The sequence below is a fragment of the Salarias fasciatus genome, chromosome 2 (assembly GCF_902148845.1).
Source record: "Salarias fasciatus chromosome 2, fSalaFa1.1, whole genome shotgun sequence".
Taxonomy (NCBI): domain Eukaryota; kingdom Metazoa; phylum Chordata; class Actinopteri; order Blenniiformes; family Blenniidae; genus Salarias; species Salarias fasciatus.
In genome coordinates, this window is record NC_043746.1 from 32467434 (window position 1) to 32482430 (window position 14997).

Sequence of the window (14997 nt, forward strand, 5' to 3'; positions counted from 1 at the left end):
CATAAAATAGTTATTGAGAGGTGGATTGGTTCAGGCGGATCTGTTCTGAAGGCCTTAGTGTGAAATGCACGGCCCGCCACTGCATTACGGAGATAAACTTTAACCATCGTCTGAAAGCAACAATCAAGCAAGAGCAAGAGTCTGAAGCGTCTGCTCTTGGTGAGTTTCTAACAGGAAAAGACGTTTTCGCGTGTCTTTTTGTGTAGAGAAGCTAGAGCTAAAGAGCTAAAGCTAGCTAGCGTATTTGTTTTGAAGCTCCAATTAGTTGAAGTCCGCTGTCAGTCAAAGTCCACAGGGGGAGAGGCGGGATTTTCAGTGAAACGGAGCGTTTTCTCTTCCGGGTTTCAGAATTAGCCCCAGAAAATCTTTTATTTAACACAAAATTACTTTTCCTTAGCGCCAGAAATAAACTATTACCATGTTAATGCCAAAGCTAGGGTTTGGACTAGCTAAAGAAGCATGATACAGCCCCTTTAAAATGAATTATAAAAACTTCAGTTAAAACTTCATAAATTCTTCATAGTTTTTTGGGTTTTTTTTTAGCATCAACATGATATAAACCTCACGCAGCTGCATTCGCCTCATTTTTAAGGTTAAATGTTGTTTTCTGCTCCAGACCAGCTTCACTTGGTGGAAAGTCTAAAAAATGTCTCCTCTGGTCATAAAGGATGCAGAACTGTTCTATACCAGCAGAGACCAGCAGGTGTCGCTGTGTGACCGTCTGGATTCACCTCTGAGGGTGAATGATGATCAGTACAGTTAATGACAGTTCCTGTTTGCTATGAAACACACACACACACTCCATAATTACTGCTGTGTGAAGATCTGAAAAGAGCCATGGCGTTCTTCTGCAGTGTGAGCACGAGAGCTGCTCTTCTCAACCAGCTCAGTCGAGGGGAGCGCCGTACATCCAGCCTCACCCACCAGAGAAACAGTCACAAATGATCAAGTTCTTAGGAGAAGCGTGGTAAAAACGTCTTCATCAGGAGTCAGTGTTCAGTCTGCAGGTCTGTCTTACGCTGCTGTACCTCAGTTCACTGGAAATGTTACTGGATCCTTTTCACCTCAGAACATCCAGCAGATTCATGGTTTTTGCTTTGATTTCATCATTTTGGTTGTTTTAGTGCGTTAAAGGAAAATCATTTCTTCATAAACAAGTACGAAATTCAACATGCAACTTAACACTGCTTTCTTAAAATCAGTGTTTTGTCAGAAATGTTCACCTTGCTTGGTCTGGTCTCCAGACTGGAGCCTCTTCGGGCCTGTTTTGGTCCACGAGCCGTATGTTTGATACTCCTGCTCCGCACCCACAGTGACAAACTGAAACACCAGACTGTTGAATCCAGTGGAATGCTCAGAAAACAGAGCAACATCGTCTTTCTCTAAACATCCTGAAGCTCGGAACCAGAGGCGGAGACATTCTGCTCATGTTTTAACATCTTGTAGTGCAGATCACTGAGGTCTGTCCTGTTTTCAGTGGAACAGAGAGTCTGTACAGCAGACCTCCTCCTCCCTCCAGTCCCGCTCGGATCCTCATCAATCACCACACGAGTTGCATTTGAGTTTTATTAGAAAAACGGGCGTGGCCCTCACTCTTCACTACAGTCATAGAATCACTTTGTTTTAAACCCCCAAAAGAAAAACCCCCCCATCCCCCCCGTCGGCCTCACTATCGGGCAGACGCGCGGCCACAGTCGCATCCAATGGAGCAGTTTTTGGCAGCGGCGTGGAACGAGGAGCCGGCCGGGCTCGGCGTTCTCCCAGCATGCACTGCTCCTCGGGGCGGACTTCCGGGACGTGAAGAAAGAAGATGAAGCTAACTGAAGAAGAACTGTACACGGGAGGAGGAGAGGCTCAGAACACAGAAAGAAGAAGAAGAATCCGAGGTGGAAGGTCAGGGGTCAGACTGAGGAACAGATAAATTACAGACAGCGTCGCCGTGGAAACGGACTCCATTTCTTCTATTACTGCCAAAACACAGTAGAATAATACATTAGAGTAAGAATGACTCGACGTGCCCCCCCTCCTCCCCGTCCCAGCCCAACAGTCCTCCGTTGTCGTGGCAACCACAAGACAACCCATTTCAAAGAGTCTACTGCTGTCCCTCCTTCTTCTCTCCCTCCGAGCTGGACGAGGAACTGCTGCTGCTGCTGCTGCCGCCATCGCGCTCCGACGCCATCTGAGGAGGAGGAGGAGGAGTTAGGGCTCCTGTCAGCACTGTAACGGCCCCCCTCCCAGCGTGGCTCCGCCCCCGCCGCCCCTCCTACCTTCTTGTAGGCCATCTCGAACAGCTTGAGCGAGGCCTGCTGCAGGTTGGACGCCGCCTGCTTGATGTTCTCTCCCGTCTCCGAGTCCTTGTTGGCCAGAAGGCTGCGGACCTTGGCGATCTCCTCCTTCAGCTTGTCGCACTGCGGGGGAGGGGGACAGACAGGAGCGGGTGAGGACAGCAGGACAGGAGGGCGGTCCCCCGTCCCCATCGTGTCTCAGCAGGAACCTCTTCAGCAGGAAGCTGGTCCTTGAACTCCTCCATCTTGGACTCGGTGTCGTGGACGATGCCCTCGGCCGTGTTGACTGCCTCCACCCGGTCCTGCAGGAGGAAGAGGAGGACAGCGGTGAGGGGGGAGGGGAGGAAGAGGAGGAGGAGGAGGAGGGGGGCAGGGCAGGGTGTGTCTCACCTTCCTCCTGCGGTCCTCCTCGGCGTACCGCTCGGCGTTCTTGATCATGTTCTCGATGTCGTCTTTGCTGAGGCCTCCGGAGGACTGGATGACGACTGAGGAAGAGGAGGAAGAGGAAGAGGATCAGACCGGCTCCTTCCAGACCGTCCCCGGCGTGCCCGCCTCCACTCACTCTGCTGCTCGCGGCCCGTGCCCTTGTCCTTGGCGGACACGTGGACGATGCCGTTGGCGTCGATGTCGAAGGTGACCTCGATCTGGGGGACGCCGCGCGGCGCCGGCGGGATTCCCACCAGCGTGAACTGGCCCAGCACCTTGTTGTCAGCGGCCATCTCCCTCTCGCCCTGGCACACCTTGATCTCCACCTGGGTCTGTCCGTCGGCCGCCGTGGAGAACACCTGCGGGGCGGACGGCCGGCTTGAGCGCTGCCCGGCGCCGTCCCGGCGGGGGAGGGGGCGGGGGCGGGGCTCCTACCTGACTCTTCTTGGTGGGGATGGTGGTGTTGCGGTTGATGAGCTTGGTGAAGACGCCGCCCAGCGTCTCGATGCCCAGCGACAGCGGCGTGACGTCCAGCAGCAGCACGTCCGTCACGTCTCCGGCCAGCACGCCGCCCTGGATGGCGGCGCCGATGGCCACCGCCTCGTCGGGGTTCACCGACTTGCTGGGGGCGCGGCCGAACAGGTCCTGGACCGTCTGCTGGACCTGCGCACGGCGGGAGGAGCCAAAAGGTTCTGAATCCTGCTGGACCTGAACCCAACACCACTTTATCCCATCTACTGCCACCAGAGGGCGCCGCTGACTATAAACACTTCCTGATGGCGAGCTCAGGTTCAGTCCTGCTGGGGGGTCTCTGGACGCCCCCCCCCCCCCCCTCCCTCCCCAGCGCCCCTGCTCACCTTGGGCATGCGGCTCATGCCCCCCACCAGCAGCACCTCCCCGATGTCCCCCTTGGACACCTCGGCGTCCTGCATGGCCTTCTGGCACGGCGCCACGGTGCGGCGGATCAGGTCGGCCACGATGCCCTCGAACTGGGAGCGGGTCAGCTTCATGTTCAGGTGCTTGGGCCCCGAGGCGTCCATGGTGAGGTACGGCAGGTTGATGTCGGTCTGCGGGGGAGGGGAACGGCAAGTTCACAGTGAGTGAGTGAGTGAGTGAGTGAGTGAGTGTGTGTGTGTGTGTGTGTGTGGACGGTGAACTGAGCTCTCTACCTGCAGGGACGACGACAGCTCACACTTGGCTTTCTCTGCAGCTTCTCGAACCCTCTGGACCGCCATGTTGTCCTTCATCAGATCCACACCGGACTGGACACACACACAAACACACCATGTCAAACACACACACACACACACACACACACTCACACACAGCTCCACCCTCTCACACACACACACCTCTCTCTTGAACTCCTTGACGATGTACTGCAGCAGGTGCTGGTCGAAGTCCTCTCCTCCCAGGAAGGTGTCCCCGTTGGTGGACTTGACCTCGAAGACGCCCTTCTGGATCTCCAGGACGGAGATGTCGAAGGTCCCGCCCCCCAGGTCGTACACGGCGATGCTGCGCACAGGAAGAGAAGCCTGTAGCTCCGTCCTGACCCCCCCTCTGGCGTCCGAGTCCCCCGTCCACTCACATCTTGTCCTGGGTCTTGTCCAGACCGTAGGCCAGGGCGGCGGCCGTCGGCTCGTTGATCACACGCAGGACGTTGAGTCCGGCGATCTGCCCGGCGTCCTTGGTGGCCTGGAGGGCAGAGAGCGGGCGTCAGGCGTTGGGAGAGCGTTCGGCGGCGAGGCGGTGGGGGGACGGACGGCGGCGCCGGCTCACCTGTCTCTGGGAGTCGTTGAAGTAGGCGGGTACGGTGATGACGGCGTTCTTCACGCTGGTTCCCAGGTAGCTCTCTGCAACACAACACCGGAAATCGAACCGCTTCCCTCCACAAAGTGAGAAGGCCGACGCGAGGCCGAAGACCCCCACCTGCCGTCTCCTTCATCTTCATCAGGACGAAGGCCCCCGCCTGGCTGGGGGAGTACATCTTCCCGTGGGCCTCCACCCAGGCGTCGCCGTTGGATGCTCGCACGATCTTGTAGGGGACGTTCTTCCTGCGGGGGACAGACGGGTCGGATTGGTCAGGGGTCAGAGGTCACGGGGAGAGCGTCTCCACCCCGGTCTCGAACACTCACAGGTCTTTCTGGACCTCGGCGTCGTCGAAGCGGCGGCCGATCAGCCTCTTGGTGGCGTACAGCGTGTTCTGGGGGTTGGTGACGGACTGGCGCTTGGCCGGCATGCCCACCAGGCGCTCGCCCTCCGCCGTGAAGGCCACCACGGAGGGGGTGGTGCGGGCCCCCTCGGCGTTCTCCAGGACCTGGACGACACGGAGCCCCGGGTGAGAGCCGCTCTGAGCCGCGATTTTTTTGGTTTTTATTTTTCTTAAGATATGAATTTTTTATATACCGTAATACCAGTGAACAGCCCAAACAACGTCCGGAACATGCGCAGTGGTAAAGTGTTTCAGTAGGGACCCATTTCACTGCTGCACACCAACAACACAGCGTGTTGTTGGCTGCCAGCGAGAGCTCACAGTGAAGCCCACCTGTTTACCCAGAGGAACTAATACCAAAAAGAGGAGCCACGTCTGTGGTTTGGAAGTTTTTCGGCTTTAAAAGGTCTGACGTGGATCAAACAACTGTCTTTTACAAATGCTGTCGAGCAGAAGTGTTAGCCGGCGGTGCTAACACTAGCAATTAGCGTCACCACCTTAGCCGAAAACACAGGAATGTCATAAACTAAGATCCACACCCTCCACATCCACAGCTCAGCCTGCAGTAGCAGTCAGACGTCCATTCAAGATGCGTTCGCTAAAGGGACCGACTATGAGGGAAAAAAAAACAAGCAGCGGGTCGAGATAACGATCGCAATCACGCAATCTGGATATGAAAAAGAAACATGATACAGTCCTTATGACTTAAATAGCCAAAATGGGCTATTTAAAGCCAATCAACTGCTGTAATGATTTTCTTAGAATAAAAATGTGTGTAACAACACTCTTGCATGAAAAAAAAATACCATGAAACCGGTATGAATTTTAAAAAAAAAAAACCGTGATATGAAATTTTTGCCATACCGCCCAGCCCTCGCCGTGAGCGTTTAAAACACTGACACCTGGAACATCTGGAACCAGATCCATGTTCTCCACCTCCACACAGCAGGAACCACGAAGCTACAACCGCTCCGCCTCCACATGAAGCCAAGCTGAATATTCTGATCCGACCTCCTCAACCTCCACATGTCACCACTTCACCCGATCCCAGACCGGTTCTCACCAGCAGCAGCAGAACCTCTGTCCTCACCGTTTGGACATTTCCTGTCCACCAACGCTACTCTGGACAAACTCCATGGCAGAATCCTCTGGAATATCAAAAAGACGCCATTTCATCTGCTGCCTCTCGTGGCCATCTAGTTCACTTTGTCAATCTTAGAAATTTAAATAAAGTTTTTAACATTCTACAGCTCACGATTTCAAATGATACGTTCCACCTGAACGAAATAAAGATATTTCAATTGCAAACTAAATGCTCCAGTTCAGTGTACTTCACTGTGCACAATGGAAGTGATAATATAGTGACTAAATACCAGGGTCAAAGGTCATGTTGGTCAAACAGACTCCTGTAAGTGGAAGTTTAAAGTATTTTATCACCAGATTGACCTCAAAGAGGAGAAACCCATTCAGCACATGTTGGGTTTCCTCCTGTCTGAAGAGTTCTCCTGCTACTGGAAGAGTTTTGAAACTCTACGTTCTCGGTGTCGTTCTCATGTCACTTGGTAAAGGTGTAGTCAGCAGCATCTTTATCAATAGTTTCACTGATATCATAGGCTCTTCCACTGTTTAACATGAAAACATTAATTAGGTGACAATAAAAATATCTTTGTTCTGGATTTATATCCTGTGAGGTCTTATCTGTCAACTCAGACAAATATCACGCATGTTGTTCTGATAACTGGAGATACTGGCGTCTTGGCTAGGTCTGTTCAGGAGAACCTGTCCTCCAAAAAAAGGTCAAATAAAAAACAGTCTGAAAGCTGAAATAAATTATAGGCACAACAAAACCTTTAAGGATTCCAGAATGAATTGACTGAAAGAGCAGTGGTCCCAGCGAGGAACCAGGTGAACCCCCAAAACCAGACACCACCAGAGGAACCTCCATCACCAGAACACCGCCAGAGGAACCTCCATCACCAGAACACCGCCAGAGGAAGCTCCATCACCAGAACACCAGAGGAAACTCGATCAGAATTTCAACATTGAAGATGAACTGATTGAGCTCGGGATCAAATGTCTCCAGAGAAGAAAGGCGTCGTCAGTAACAAGGCTGGAGCTTCAAACCTCCCAACATGTGATACTGATCAGCTAAAAACACAGTAAGGATAAGCTGGGACAGACATGGAGGAGCAGCAAGGACGTCTCACTCAGAGGAGTCCAGCTGTTTCATCAGGTCAAAACAGAAGTGAGGAGAGGTCACGGGGTCAAACCAGGCTGTACAGAAAGTGTTACTGAGCAAACCAACAGCAGCAGGGAGTCAAACTCATCGTCTCTCAGGAGCCCATCCAGCTCATTTCACCCTCACAGGGTCAAAGCAGGAAAACAGAGTCATAATGGCGGCGCTCACCTTGGCCTGCTTGCCCTCCATCACGGCCACGCAGGAGTTGGTGGTTCCCAGGTCGATGCCGATCACGGCTCCTTTGATGGCTTCAGAGCTGAAACACACGCCAGGCCTCGTCACCACGGCGACTCACCTCACAGGAAACACACCTCACCCTCAATACTCACGCATAGTCCCTCCTGGACAGAGCGCGCAGAGCTTCCGGCTGGACGCCGCCCCAGCAGGCCTGGAAACACACACACACACACACACACACACAGACACACACGTCAGTGACGCAGCAAGGGAGCGACTTCAGGGTGCTTCCCGTCACCGAGCCAGTCAACCCGTCCAGCTTCAGCCAGACGAACCGCGTCTGTCCAAACTCACCGTGTCGTTTCATAAGGTAACAGTTGGTCAGACAGAGGAGTCGATAAGAGGAGCACAGAAAGGAGTCAAGACTGGCACTGATTTTAAAGATGAGTCAAAAACACCATCATGAAACTATAAAAGACAAAGGTATTGCTTCATGTCTGATTTTAGAGCTACTGATTGGAAAGAAATGTCTACATTGTTCAGTTCAATCTGCAGCTATGTGAAGATATCTTAATCTAAAGTCACAGCAACAGATCAGAGATGCAGATGTGTTCATCTCAAAGGCTTCAGCTCCAGTCCTGTATCTTCACACCGAACTGCAGAGAGGGGCTCAGTGTGACGAACAAGCAGGAAAACAAGAGAGCAGCAGCTCCAAGACTGAGGACCAACGCTTTACAGAGCATCAATTCAACACACAGCCTCCTCATGACACTGATCAGAACACACACTCTTCACCACTTCCCTCAGAAACTGCTCAGCCCAGATATCCTGACAGGAGATTTAAACTGGGCTGTAGCAGCATCAGTGGCTCATTGTTTACTGGATTATCTCAGTGAAAGATTGGAGCATGAGTTTGAAAACTTGCTTTACTTTTAGGTGGATGACACTTTGTTCAGGAAGTTAATTTCTTTATTATTTCAATACAGCACATCAAATGGGACTGTACTGAACTGTTTGACCGCACACACACATTCATTTAAAGCCGAGATCAAGAGAGAAACTCTCAGTCAAATGTAAACATTATCAGCTGAAGATGACTGTTACAAAGACATATTCAAGAAATACTCGTGCAAGCTCTCTCCATTACTTTATTTAAAACAAACGATAATACCTGGTTTGAGCAGAATGTGTTCATATTCTTCATGAATTCTTTGAACAGACCGCAGATCACTCAGTAAGAATGATCTCTGAACATGTGAGGAATCTGATACAAACATGTCTGGTTTAAGGAGTGGATGAGGGTCTGCCTCATCAGACACGTGTGAACGTAAATAAAGTCTCTTGCAGAAGAGAACCCACAGCGGAGTGTGTGTGTGTGTGTGTGTGTGTGTGTGTGTGTGTGTGTGTGATCTGAACTTGGGAACAGTGTGTGAGGTGAGCAGCATGTTGGGGGTGGGGACACCTCAATGAAGGTCACAGAGCCGATCTCTACACACTGTCCTCAAACCTCACGGAACTCTCAGGAACGAGTGGAAATATGAAGAAAGCACCATGTTTAAAGGGAATTTCTCAGGGAGAAGAGGACACGCGCGTGAGAGGGAAACCTGCGTCACGTTAGCTGAGCCAGCGAACACATGACATTATGCAAGAAGCAAACTCAAGACACTGTTTATAAAGAAGCAAACGACAGGAATGAGCGGAAAATGAACATCACCAGTGTTTCTCTCCATGACATGAAGTCTCCGGACATGTGAAGTTTAAATCACTCGGCCTCATGCTAACATGCTAATGTGCTAGCCGGCTAGCTGTCACGTCTGTTAAAAAACGTGACACGCAGCGCGTTGAAACAATGATTAAAAACAATCAAAGCACGATTCGTTTGAACTTACCTTCTTCACCAGGGAGGACACGCTTCTGGCGCAGGTCCTGGTCTGGAGAGTCCTTGAAACGTTTCTTGCGACACTCAACATGTTGACCGGTGAGCTAACGAGCTAACAAGCTAACCCGAGTACAGACGAAAAATCACGAACAAGCGAAGGGAAGCTTCGTGACGAGAAAAGCCGCGGTGAGAGCAGGAGAGCGGGGCCTGGAGCGGAGCGGAGCGGCGGGGGTCTCTGGACAGTCTCCGGGGGGGTGACGGGATTTAGTCTGCAGCAGCTGACCGGCTGAAAGTCCGAGAAGAGCGGAGAACTGCGGAGCTTCTTCTGGAATTCTCCAACACATGTAGCTCCATGCGCAGCTCGAGGACCCCTGAAATGAGCTGTCCAGTCACTGCCTGAAAGTTCCGCTCTGATTAAAATGAGAAATATTGCAATTTATGGAACAAATATTATTATTACGCTATTTATAGTCCAAGAACACAGAAACAAAATAGTTTATTTTGTATGTATGTAAAATGTGTTCCTTTTCTGCGTATTTTAGATGTTGGCGGTGATCGGGCAGACGCACGCAGTGGGCATGTGAAGGTCATGATGTAACGGGGCGAACGAGGTTTCACGTGCGTTACATCAGTGATGTTACTGAATGAACTTACCTGTGCGTTATTACGCACTCTGGCAGCTGTTTATGTGAACTTACCGGAGTGTTGTAGGCTTTATGTACCTGATCACATTAGCGCCACAGTGCTGGATGTTCACATTGAACCCAGAGAAATGAAGGAAAAGTTCAGTCAGCTGTAAATGAATGCTCCATTTTAATTTAAACAAACTGATGTAATCTTATCCCAGATTTCCTCATATAGCAGACCATGTTTACATTTTCATGGTTGCATTACCCATATGTAATTTTATGAAAAGAAAAATGTATTCTGTCTGTTTAAATGTGTAGGTGTGAAAAATAGGGATGCAATATCCATCTCACTTCAAAACTAAAGTACGGCCGTTTAAAATGTCTAACTATACTCATCTATCAAACAAGTTCATCCACCATCCAACTTTAATTCTCTGCATGAAGAATTTTAATGGGAGACCAATTCATGTATTCATTCTAACACTATAACAGAGGAACAAATAGTCTTCTTCAACATAGTTTGTGTCTTGAAACTCAGAGTCATCGTTTAAAATTCAAGAAATTCAGTCCCTATGAAACACAATCTAAACAGTAATTTATGACAACTAAATGGAATCGGACCAATTTAATATTTTGTAATAAATTAGGTTTCATTTAGGTTTTCAAAGTTTGAATAGGTCTGATTTTAATACATTGAATAAAGTGGATGGATGCAATTTTAAAGAAACAGTTTGATGACAACAATAACAACAAAACAACAACCCAAACACCACCCTGATTATCTCCTAATAATCTATGAACGTGTGCTTGACCCCTTCTGCACTACATGTAAAATATACCAGAAAAAAATCAGTTCAAGCGAATGTTTTTATCACTTTATGTGAAATGAAAATTGAAAACGCACAAACTTTGAAAAACGGGATTGTTTCGAGGAGTTCTTGAATTTACGTAGTTTCTCCGGCGGACCGTGAATGTCACATCTCGCGAGAACAGAGTTGGTTTTGTGTACGTGATTGTACGAGACTTGTTGGACCGGAAGTGTTGGCGGAGGATCCTGATGGCGGACAGAGGAGGGAATAAAAGCACCTGAGATCGATCCCTGCTGTCACTGACTCCCCGGGGCAGAGATGTCGGAGAGCGGCCCCCCCGGCGAGCCCTCCGCCCCCCTCCCCAGCTCCACCCTGCCCCCGCCGAGGACCCGCATCTTCAAGATCATCGTGATCGGCGACTCCGGGGTGGGAAAGACCTGCCTGACGTTCCGCTTCTGCGCAGGAAAGTTCCCCGACAAGACCGAGGCCACGATCGGAGTGGACTTCAGGGAGAGGCTGGTGGACATCGACGGAGAGACCATCAAGGTGGGTCCAGCAGGGGACACACACACACCAGCAGGAGACACACACACACCTGCAGGAAACACACTCCTTTGACAGGCAGCAGATCAGGTGTTTGTTGTTTAATAATCAATTAAAATCATGAGTACAGAAGGACACTGTTTGTTCTTATTGCTCTCAAGAAGAAGATTTTCCAACCAGCAGGATGTAAACAGTGTCATCAGACATTTTTTTACCTGTTCTTTTTCCATGTTTTTGTTGTTTCCCTGGAAACGGGCATCATTTTCACCCGAATAGCTGATCCTGGTTTTTCCTCCAGATGTGACCCCTCCCCCCCCTCCTTTCTGCCCCTCAGATCCAGCTGTGGGACACGGCGGGCCAGGAGCGCTTCAGGAAGTCCATGGTGCAGCACTACTACCGGAACGTGCACGCCGTGGTGTTCGTGTACGACGTGACCAACGCGTCCAGCTTCCGCGGCCTCCCCGCCTGGATCGAGGAGTGCCGGCAGCACGCCCTCGGCTCCGAGGTGCCGCGCATCCTGGTGGGCAACAAGTGCGACCTCCGGGACTCGGTGCAGGTGGGCACGGACGTGGCGCAGCAGTTCGCCGACTCGCACTCCATGCCGCTGTTTGAGACGTCGGCCAAGAGCCCCGGCGGCGGGGGGGAGGACGGCCGCGGCAGCAGCGACCACGTGGAGGCCATCTTCATGACGGTGGCCCACAAGCTGAAGTCCCAGAAGCCCCTGGTGCTCAGCCAGCCGGCCGAGACGGCGGCGGCGGGCGCCGTCAACCTGAGCAGGGGGCGGGAGGATGGAGGAGGCGGGGCCAGGGGCTGGGGCTGCAGCAGCTGCTGAGGAGGGGGCGGAGCCTGTTACTCACGCTTGTGCTCGACTTTATATGAGACTACTTCTAATCCGATGGGAGGATTAGAACTGACGCAGAATCATTTCCACCAACCGCCGATGATCCTGAACAACACACACCTGCAGGGGGCAGGCAAACACCACAACACACACACACTTAGGCTGAATCCCATTTCACCCCTTAGCCCTTCCCCTTGGCCCTTCCCCTTAGCCCTCCGCCTATGAAACGGAGTGCTAAGGGGTAGGGGAGAAAGTCAACCCCTCCGAATTGGGACACCCCTCCGACAATCGCGTACGTCATCAGTAGTCGCCGCTGCCGATGACGTAGGCAGATGCGACAATTATCTGCCGAAGAAGAATGTTTTTCTTACATTTTAAAACTTTATTAATTGACAAAATACTGACATTTATGAACGTCTTTCGTTGCGGACGCCGCCATCTTGCCGATCTTGGAAGGCTTTCTGAGAAATCTGTCATCCAGTGGCGATGGTGGCGAGGGGCGCTTGTTTTGTTCGCCTGGACCGTGGGGTTAGTTCACTTCCGCATTGGCGGGGGCGCTCGTTTCCCACCCGCGCATTCCAGGCGGGCCGTGTTGAAGAAACCAGTTTATTGAAAATAATCGTCTATCTGTTGTGTTTGGAATGCGCCTGGAATGCGCGGGTGTGGAAACGATCACTCCAGTCAATGCGGAAGTGAATTAACCCCGCCCGCCAGGCATGATCTAGGCTGAAAGAACAAGCGCCCCTCGCCATCGGCCGATACCCCTCCGTTTGGAGTGTGCCTCTCGAGAATCTCCTTTTGGAGGGGTGACTGGCCCTCTTTCTTGGCCCTACCCCTCCGTCATAATGACAATTGGGACACTCCTACCCCTACATGTGAACGCGCAAAACGAGGGTAGGGCCAAGGGGAAGGGCTAAGGGGTGAAATGGGATTCAGCCTTACTGTTAGCTCATGAAGTTGAATATGGAGATAGAGCTGTGATACCACCTGTGACCACTAGGTGTCACAGAAAACCTCCATCACTGCAGTCTGTGACTCCAACAAGAACAATCTTCACTGTTTCAGGAAACAACATTTAATAGTTCTGTGTCTGAATGTGAAGCTGGGAGTCATCAGCAATCATTCACTGATTCAGCAAGACGCTAGCTGTTATATAGCAACTTAGCCATCATATAGCATGCTGGTTTTTATATAGCACGCTAGCTGTTAAAGCACACTGGCTGGAATTTAGCACACTAGCTGTTATTGCAGGCTAGCTGTTATATAGCGCGCTAACCTCCCTGGACGCCTTCTGCATGTAACAGACTCTTTTCAGAAGTCATTTTCTGAGCGTAACTCGCTTCAGGAGCAGCTGAGACGGAGTTCAGTTATGTTAATATAACTTAGTCAATAATACTGCTGCTGTAACTATATTTTGTGACAGCTAACATTTATGCTAATGCTAATGCACTGTCTGAAACACTAATGTCAAACTTAGTTAATTTTTCCACAGCCAGAATAATTTAAAATTGCTTGGGCCAGATAAAATACAAATTTTGTTTTTATAAATTACGCTTTATAAATTTACGCTAACTTCAACGGATCTGCCATGTCTCGTCTCCGTCGTGTTGAGTCCACTAATCCTCCTAAAACGGCGGAGCCACTGTGAATAAAACACTTTATTTATTAAAGCGAGAGAGGGAGACGCTGGAAGGCATTTTTTAGTTTTTTTTCTTCAGATCATCTGAAGGTGTTTGGTGATTTTTTGTCTGCCCCCTGCTCTGATCCGGGGGGTTTCACACCAGAGACCTCCTGAGGAGTCGCAACGCTTCACATCCAGAACATTCTCATATTCAGAAGGTAAAATCACATAATGTCAATTTTAGAAGAAAGGAAAACGAGAACTTTTAGATTCTTTTTTTTTTAAATGTTGTGGGAACAAAGAAAAATCTAAATCATTTTGCACAAATCAAACACATAAAAGCTGAACTTAAAGTGTGGAAAAATGTGGGGGGTGGGGGTTTGAAGTTTACCTGCTCGATTCACCGTTCAGTGTTTTCAGGAAGAAAATAAAGTTGGAACATTGAAAGCATTTTACTCAGGAGTCTTGAAATGCCAAAACTTTTAGTTCATAGAAAGTTCACGATGCTAAAGGTCAAACTGCAGCAGTCCCACTAAAGTCAGTGGCAGCATAACCGCTAACTGTCCATTTCATTTAGTGAATTACAATGAACCAACGTGATTGTGAATAAGAGAAAAGACAGATTGTAGGCTCGCTTGTTAGCAACAATAGTGATGTGAGCTTCAGCTACAATGAACAAAAAATACCTGTATATGTATATATTAAACGGTTCTACACTCTCATTCCAGAATTTAAAAATTAATGGATGTCTGAAGCAAAAATCAAGATGTGGAATGTTTTGATCATGTCGACACTACAGAACAGAGGCTGTGATGCAGCTGGTCACAGTCCATCATAAAGGGAAATGTTCTTAACTACTCACTTGGGTGTAATCTTAAAGGAACACGAGCTAATCGCCAACAAACGCCTACTGTGTAAAATCAAAAACCCACCTAGTGGCCAAAAACAGTCCTGCAGCCTTAAAATGAGTTAAAATACACTTTTTTTTAAATGTGAAATCTTTTGTGTGTGGCTGAACCGAGACAGCAGGAATCGGACTCTGCTGTTTGCATGTTACCGAGCATCCAGGTGCAGAAGAGGGACACCGTGGGGGTGGGTGGGGGTGGGTGGGGGTTGCTTTGTCTTCAAGTGTCCTTGGTTCTGTTTCTTTGCCTTACTTCAGTCCACTGAGGAGGTCGGCGCTCCTGAGAACAACTTTCCAGGGAAATGTGACCGAGTGACAAACACGAGCCTGCAATAAAACATCCTGAACACCAGAACGCTCCGAGTCTTCTCTGCTTCAAAATAAAATGCTCCGAATCTTCTGCCCTTCACAATAAAAAAGTCTTCTCCCCGC

The 14997-nt window shown here is 50.0% G+C and overlaps 2 protein-coding genes across 2 annotated transcripts; one reads left to right on the forward strand and one right to left on the reverse strand.

Moving 5' to 3' along the window:
• Positions 1–1552: 1552 nt before the first annotated feature.
• hspa9 (heat shock protein 9) lies at positions 1553–9309 on the reverse strand. Its single transcript, XM_030101863.1, has 16 exons — positions 9229–9309; positions 7492–7550; positions 7331–7418; positions 4847–5028; positions 4641–4765; positions 4491–4564; positions 4300–4406; positions 4064–4226; positions 3881–3973; positions 3569–3778; positions 3147–3374; positions 2848–3070; positions 2676–2770; positions 2495–2587; positions 2268–2408; positions 1553–2179 (listed from the first exon to the last, which is right to left on the reverse strand). The coding sequence occupies exons 1-16, from the start codon at positions 9307–9309 to the stop codon at positions 2093–2095; spliced, it is 2049 nt and encodes a 682-aa protein (XP_029957723.1). The 3' UTR covers positions 1553–2092.
• A 1576-nt stretch (positions 9310–10885) lies between these two features.
• Positions 10886–12266, forward strand: rab33ba (RAB33B, member RAS oncogene family a). The gene is made up of 2 exons (XM_030101864.1): positions 10886–11202; positions 11534–12266. The coding sequence occupies exons 1-2, from the start codon at positions 10975–10977 to the stop codon at positions 12029–12031; spliced, it is 726 nt and encodes a 241-aa protein (XP_029957724.1). The 5' UTR covers positions 10886–10974; the 3' UTR covers positions 12032–12266.
• The last annotated feature ends 2731 nt before the right edge of the window (positions 12267–14997 follow it).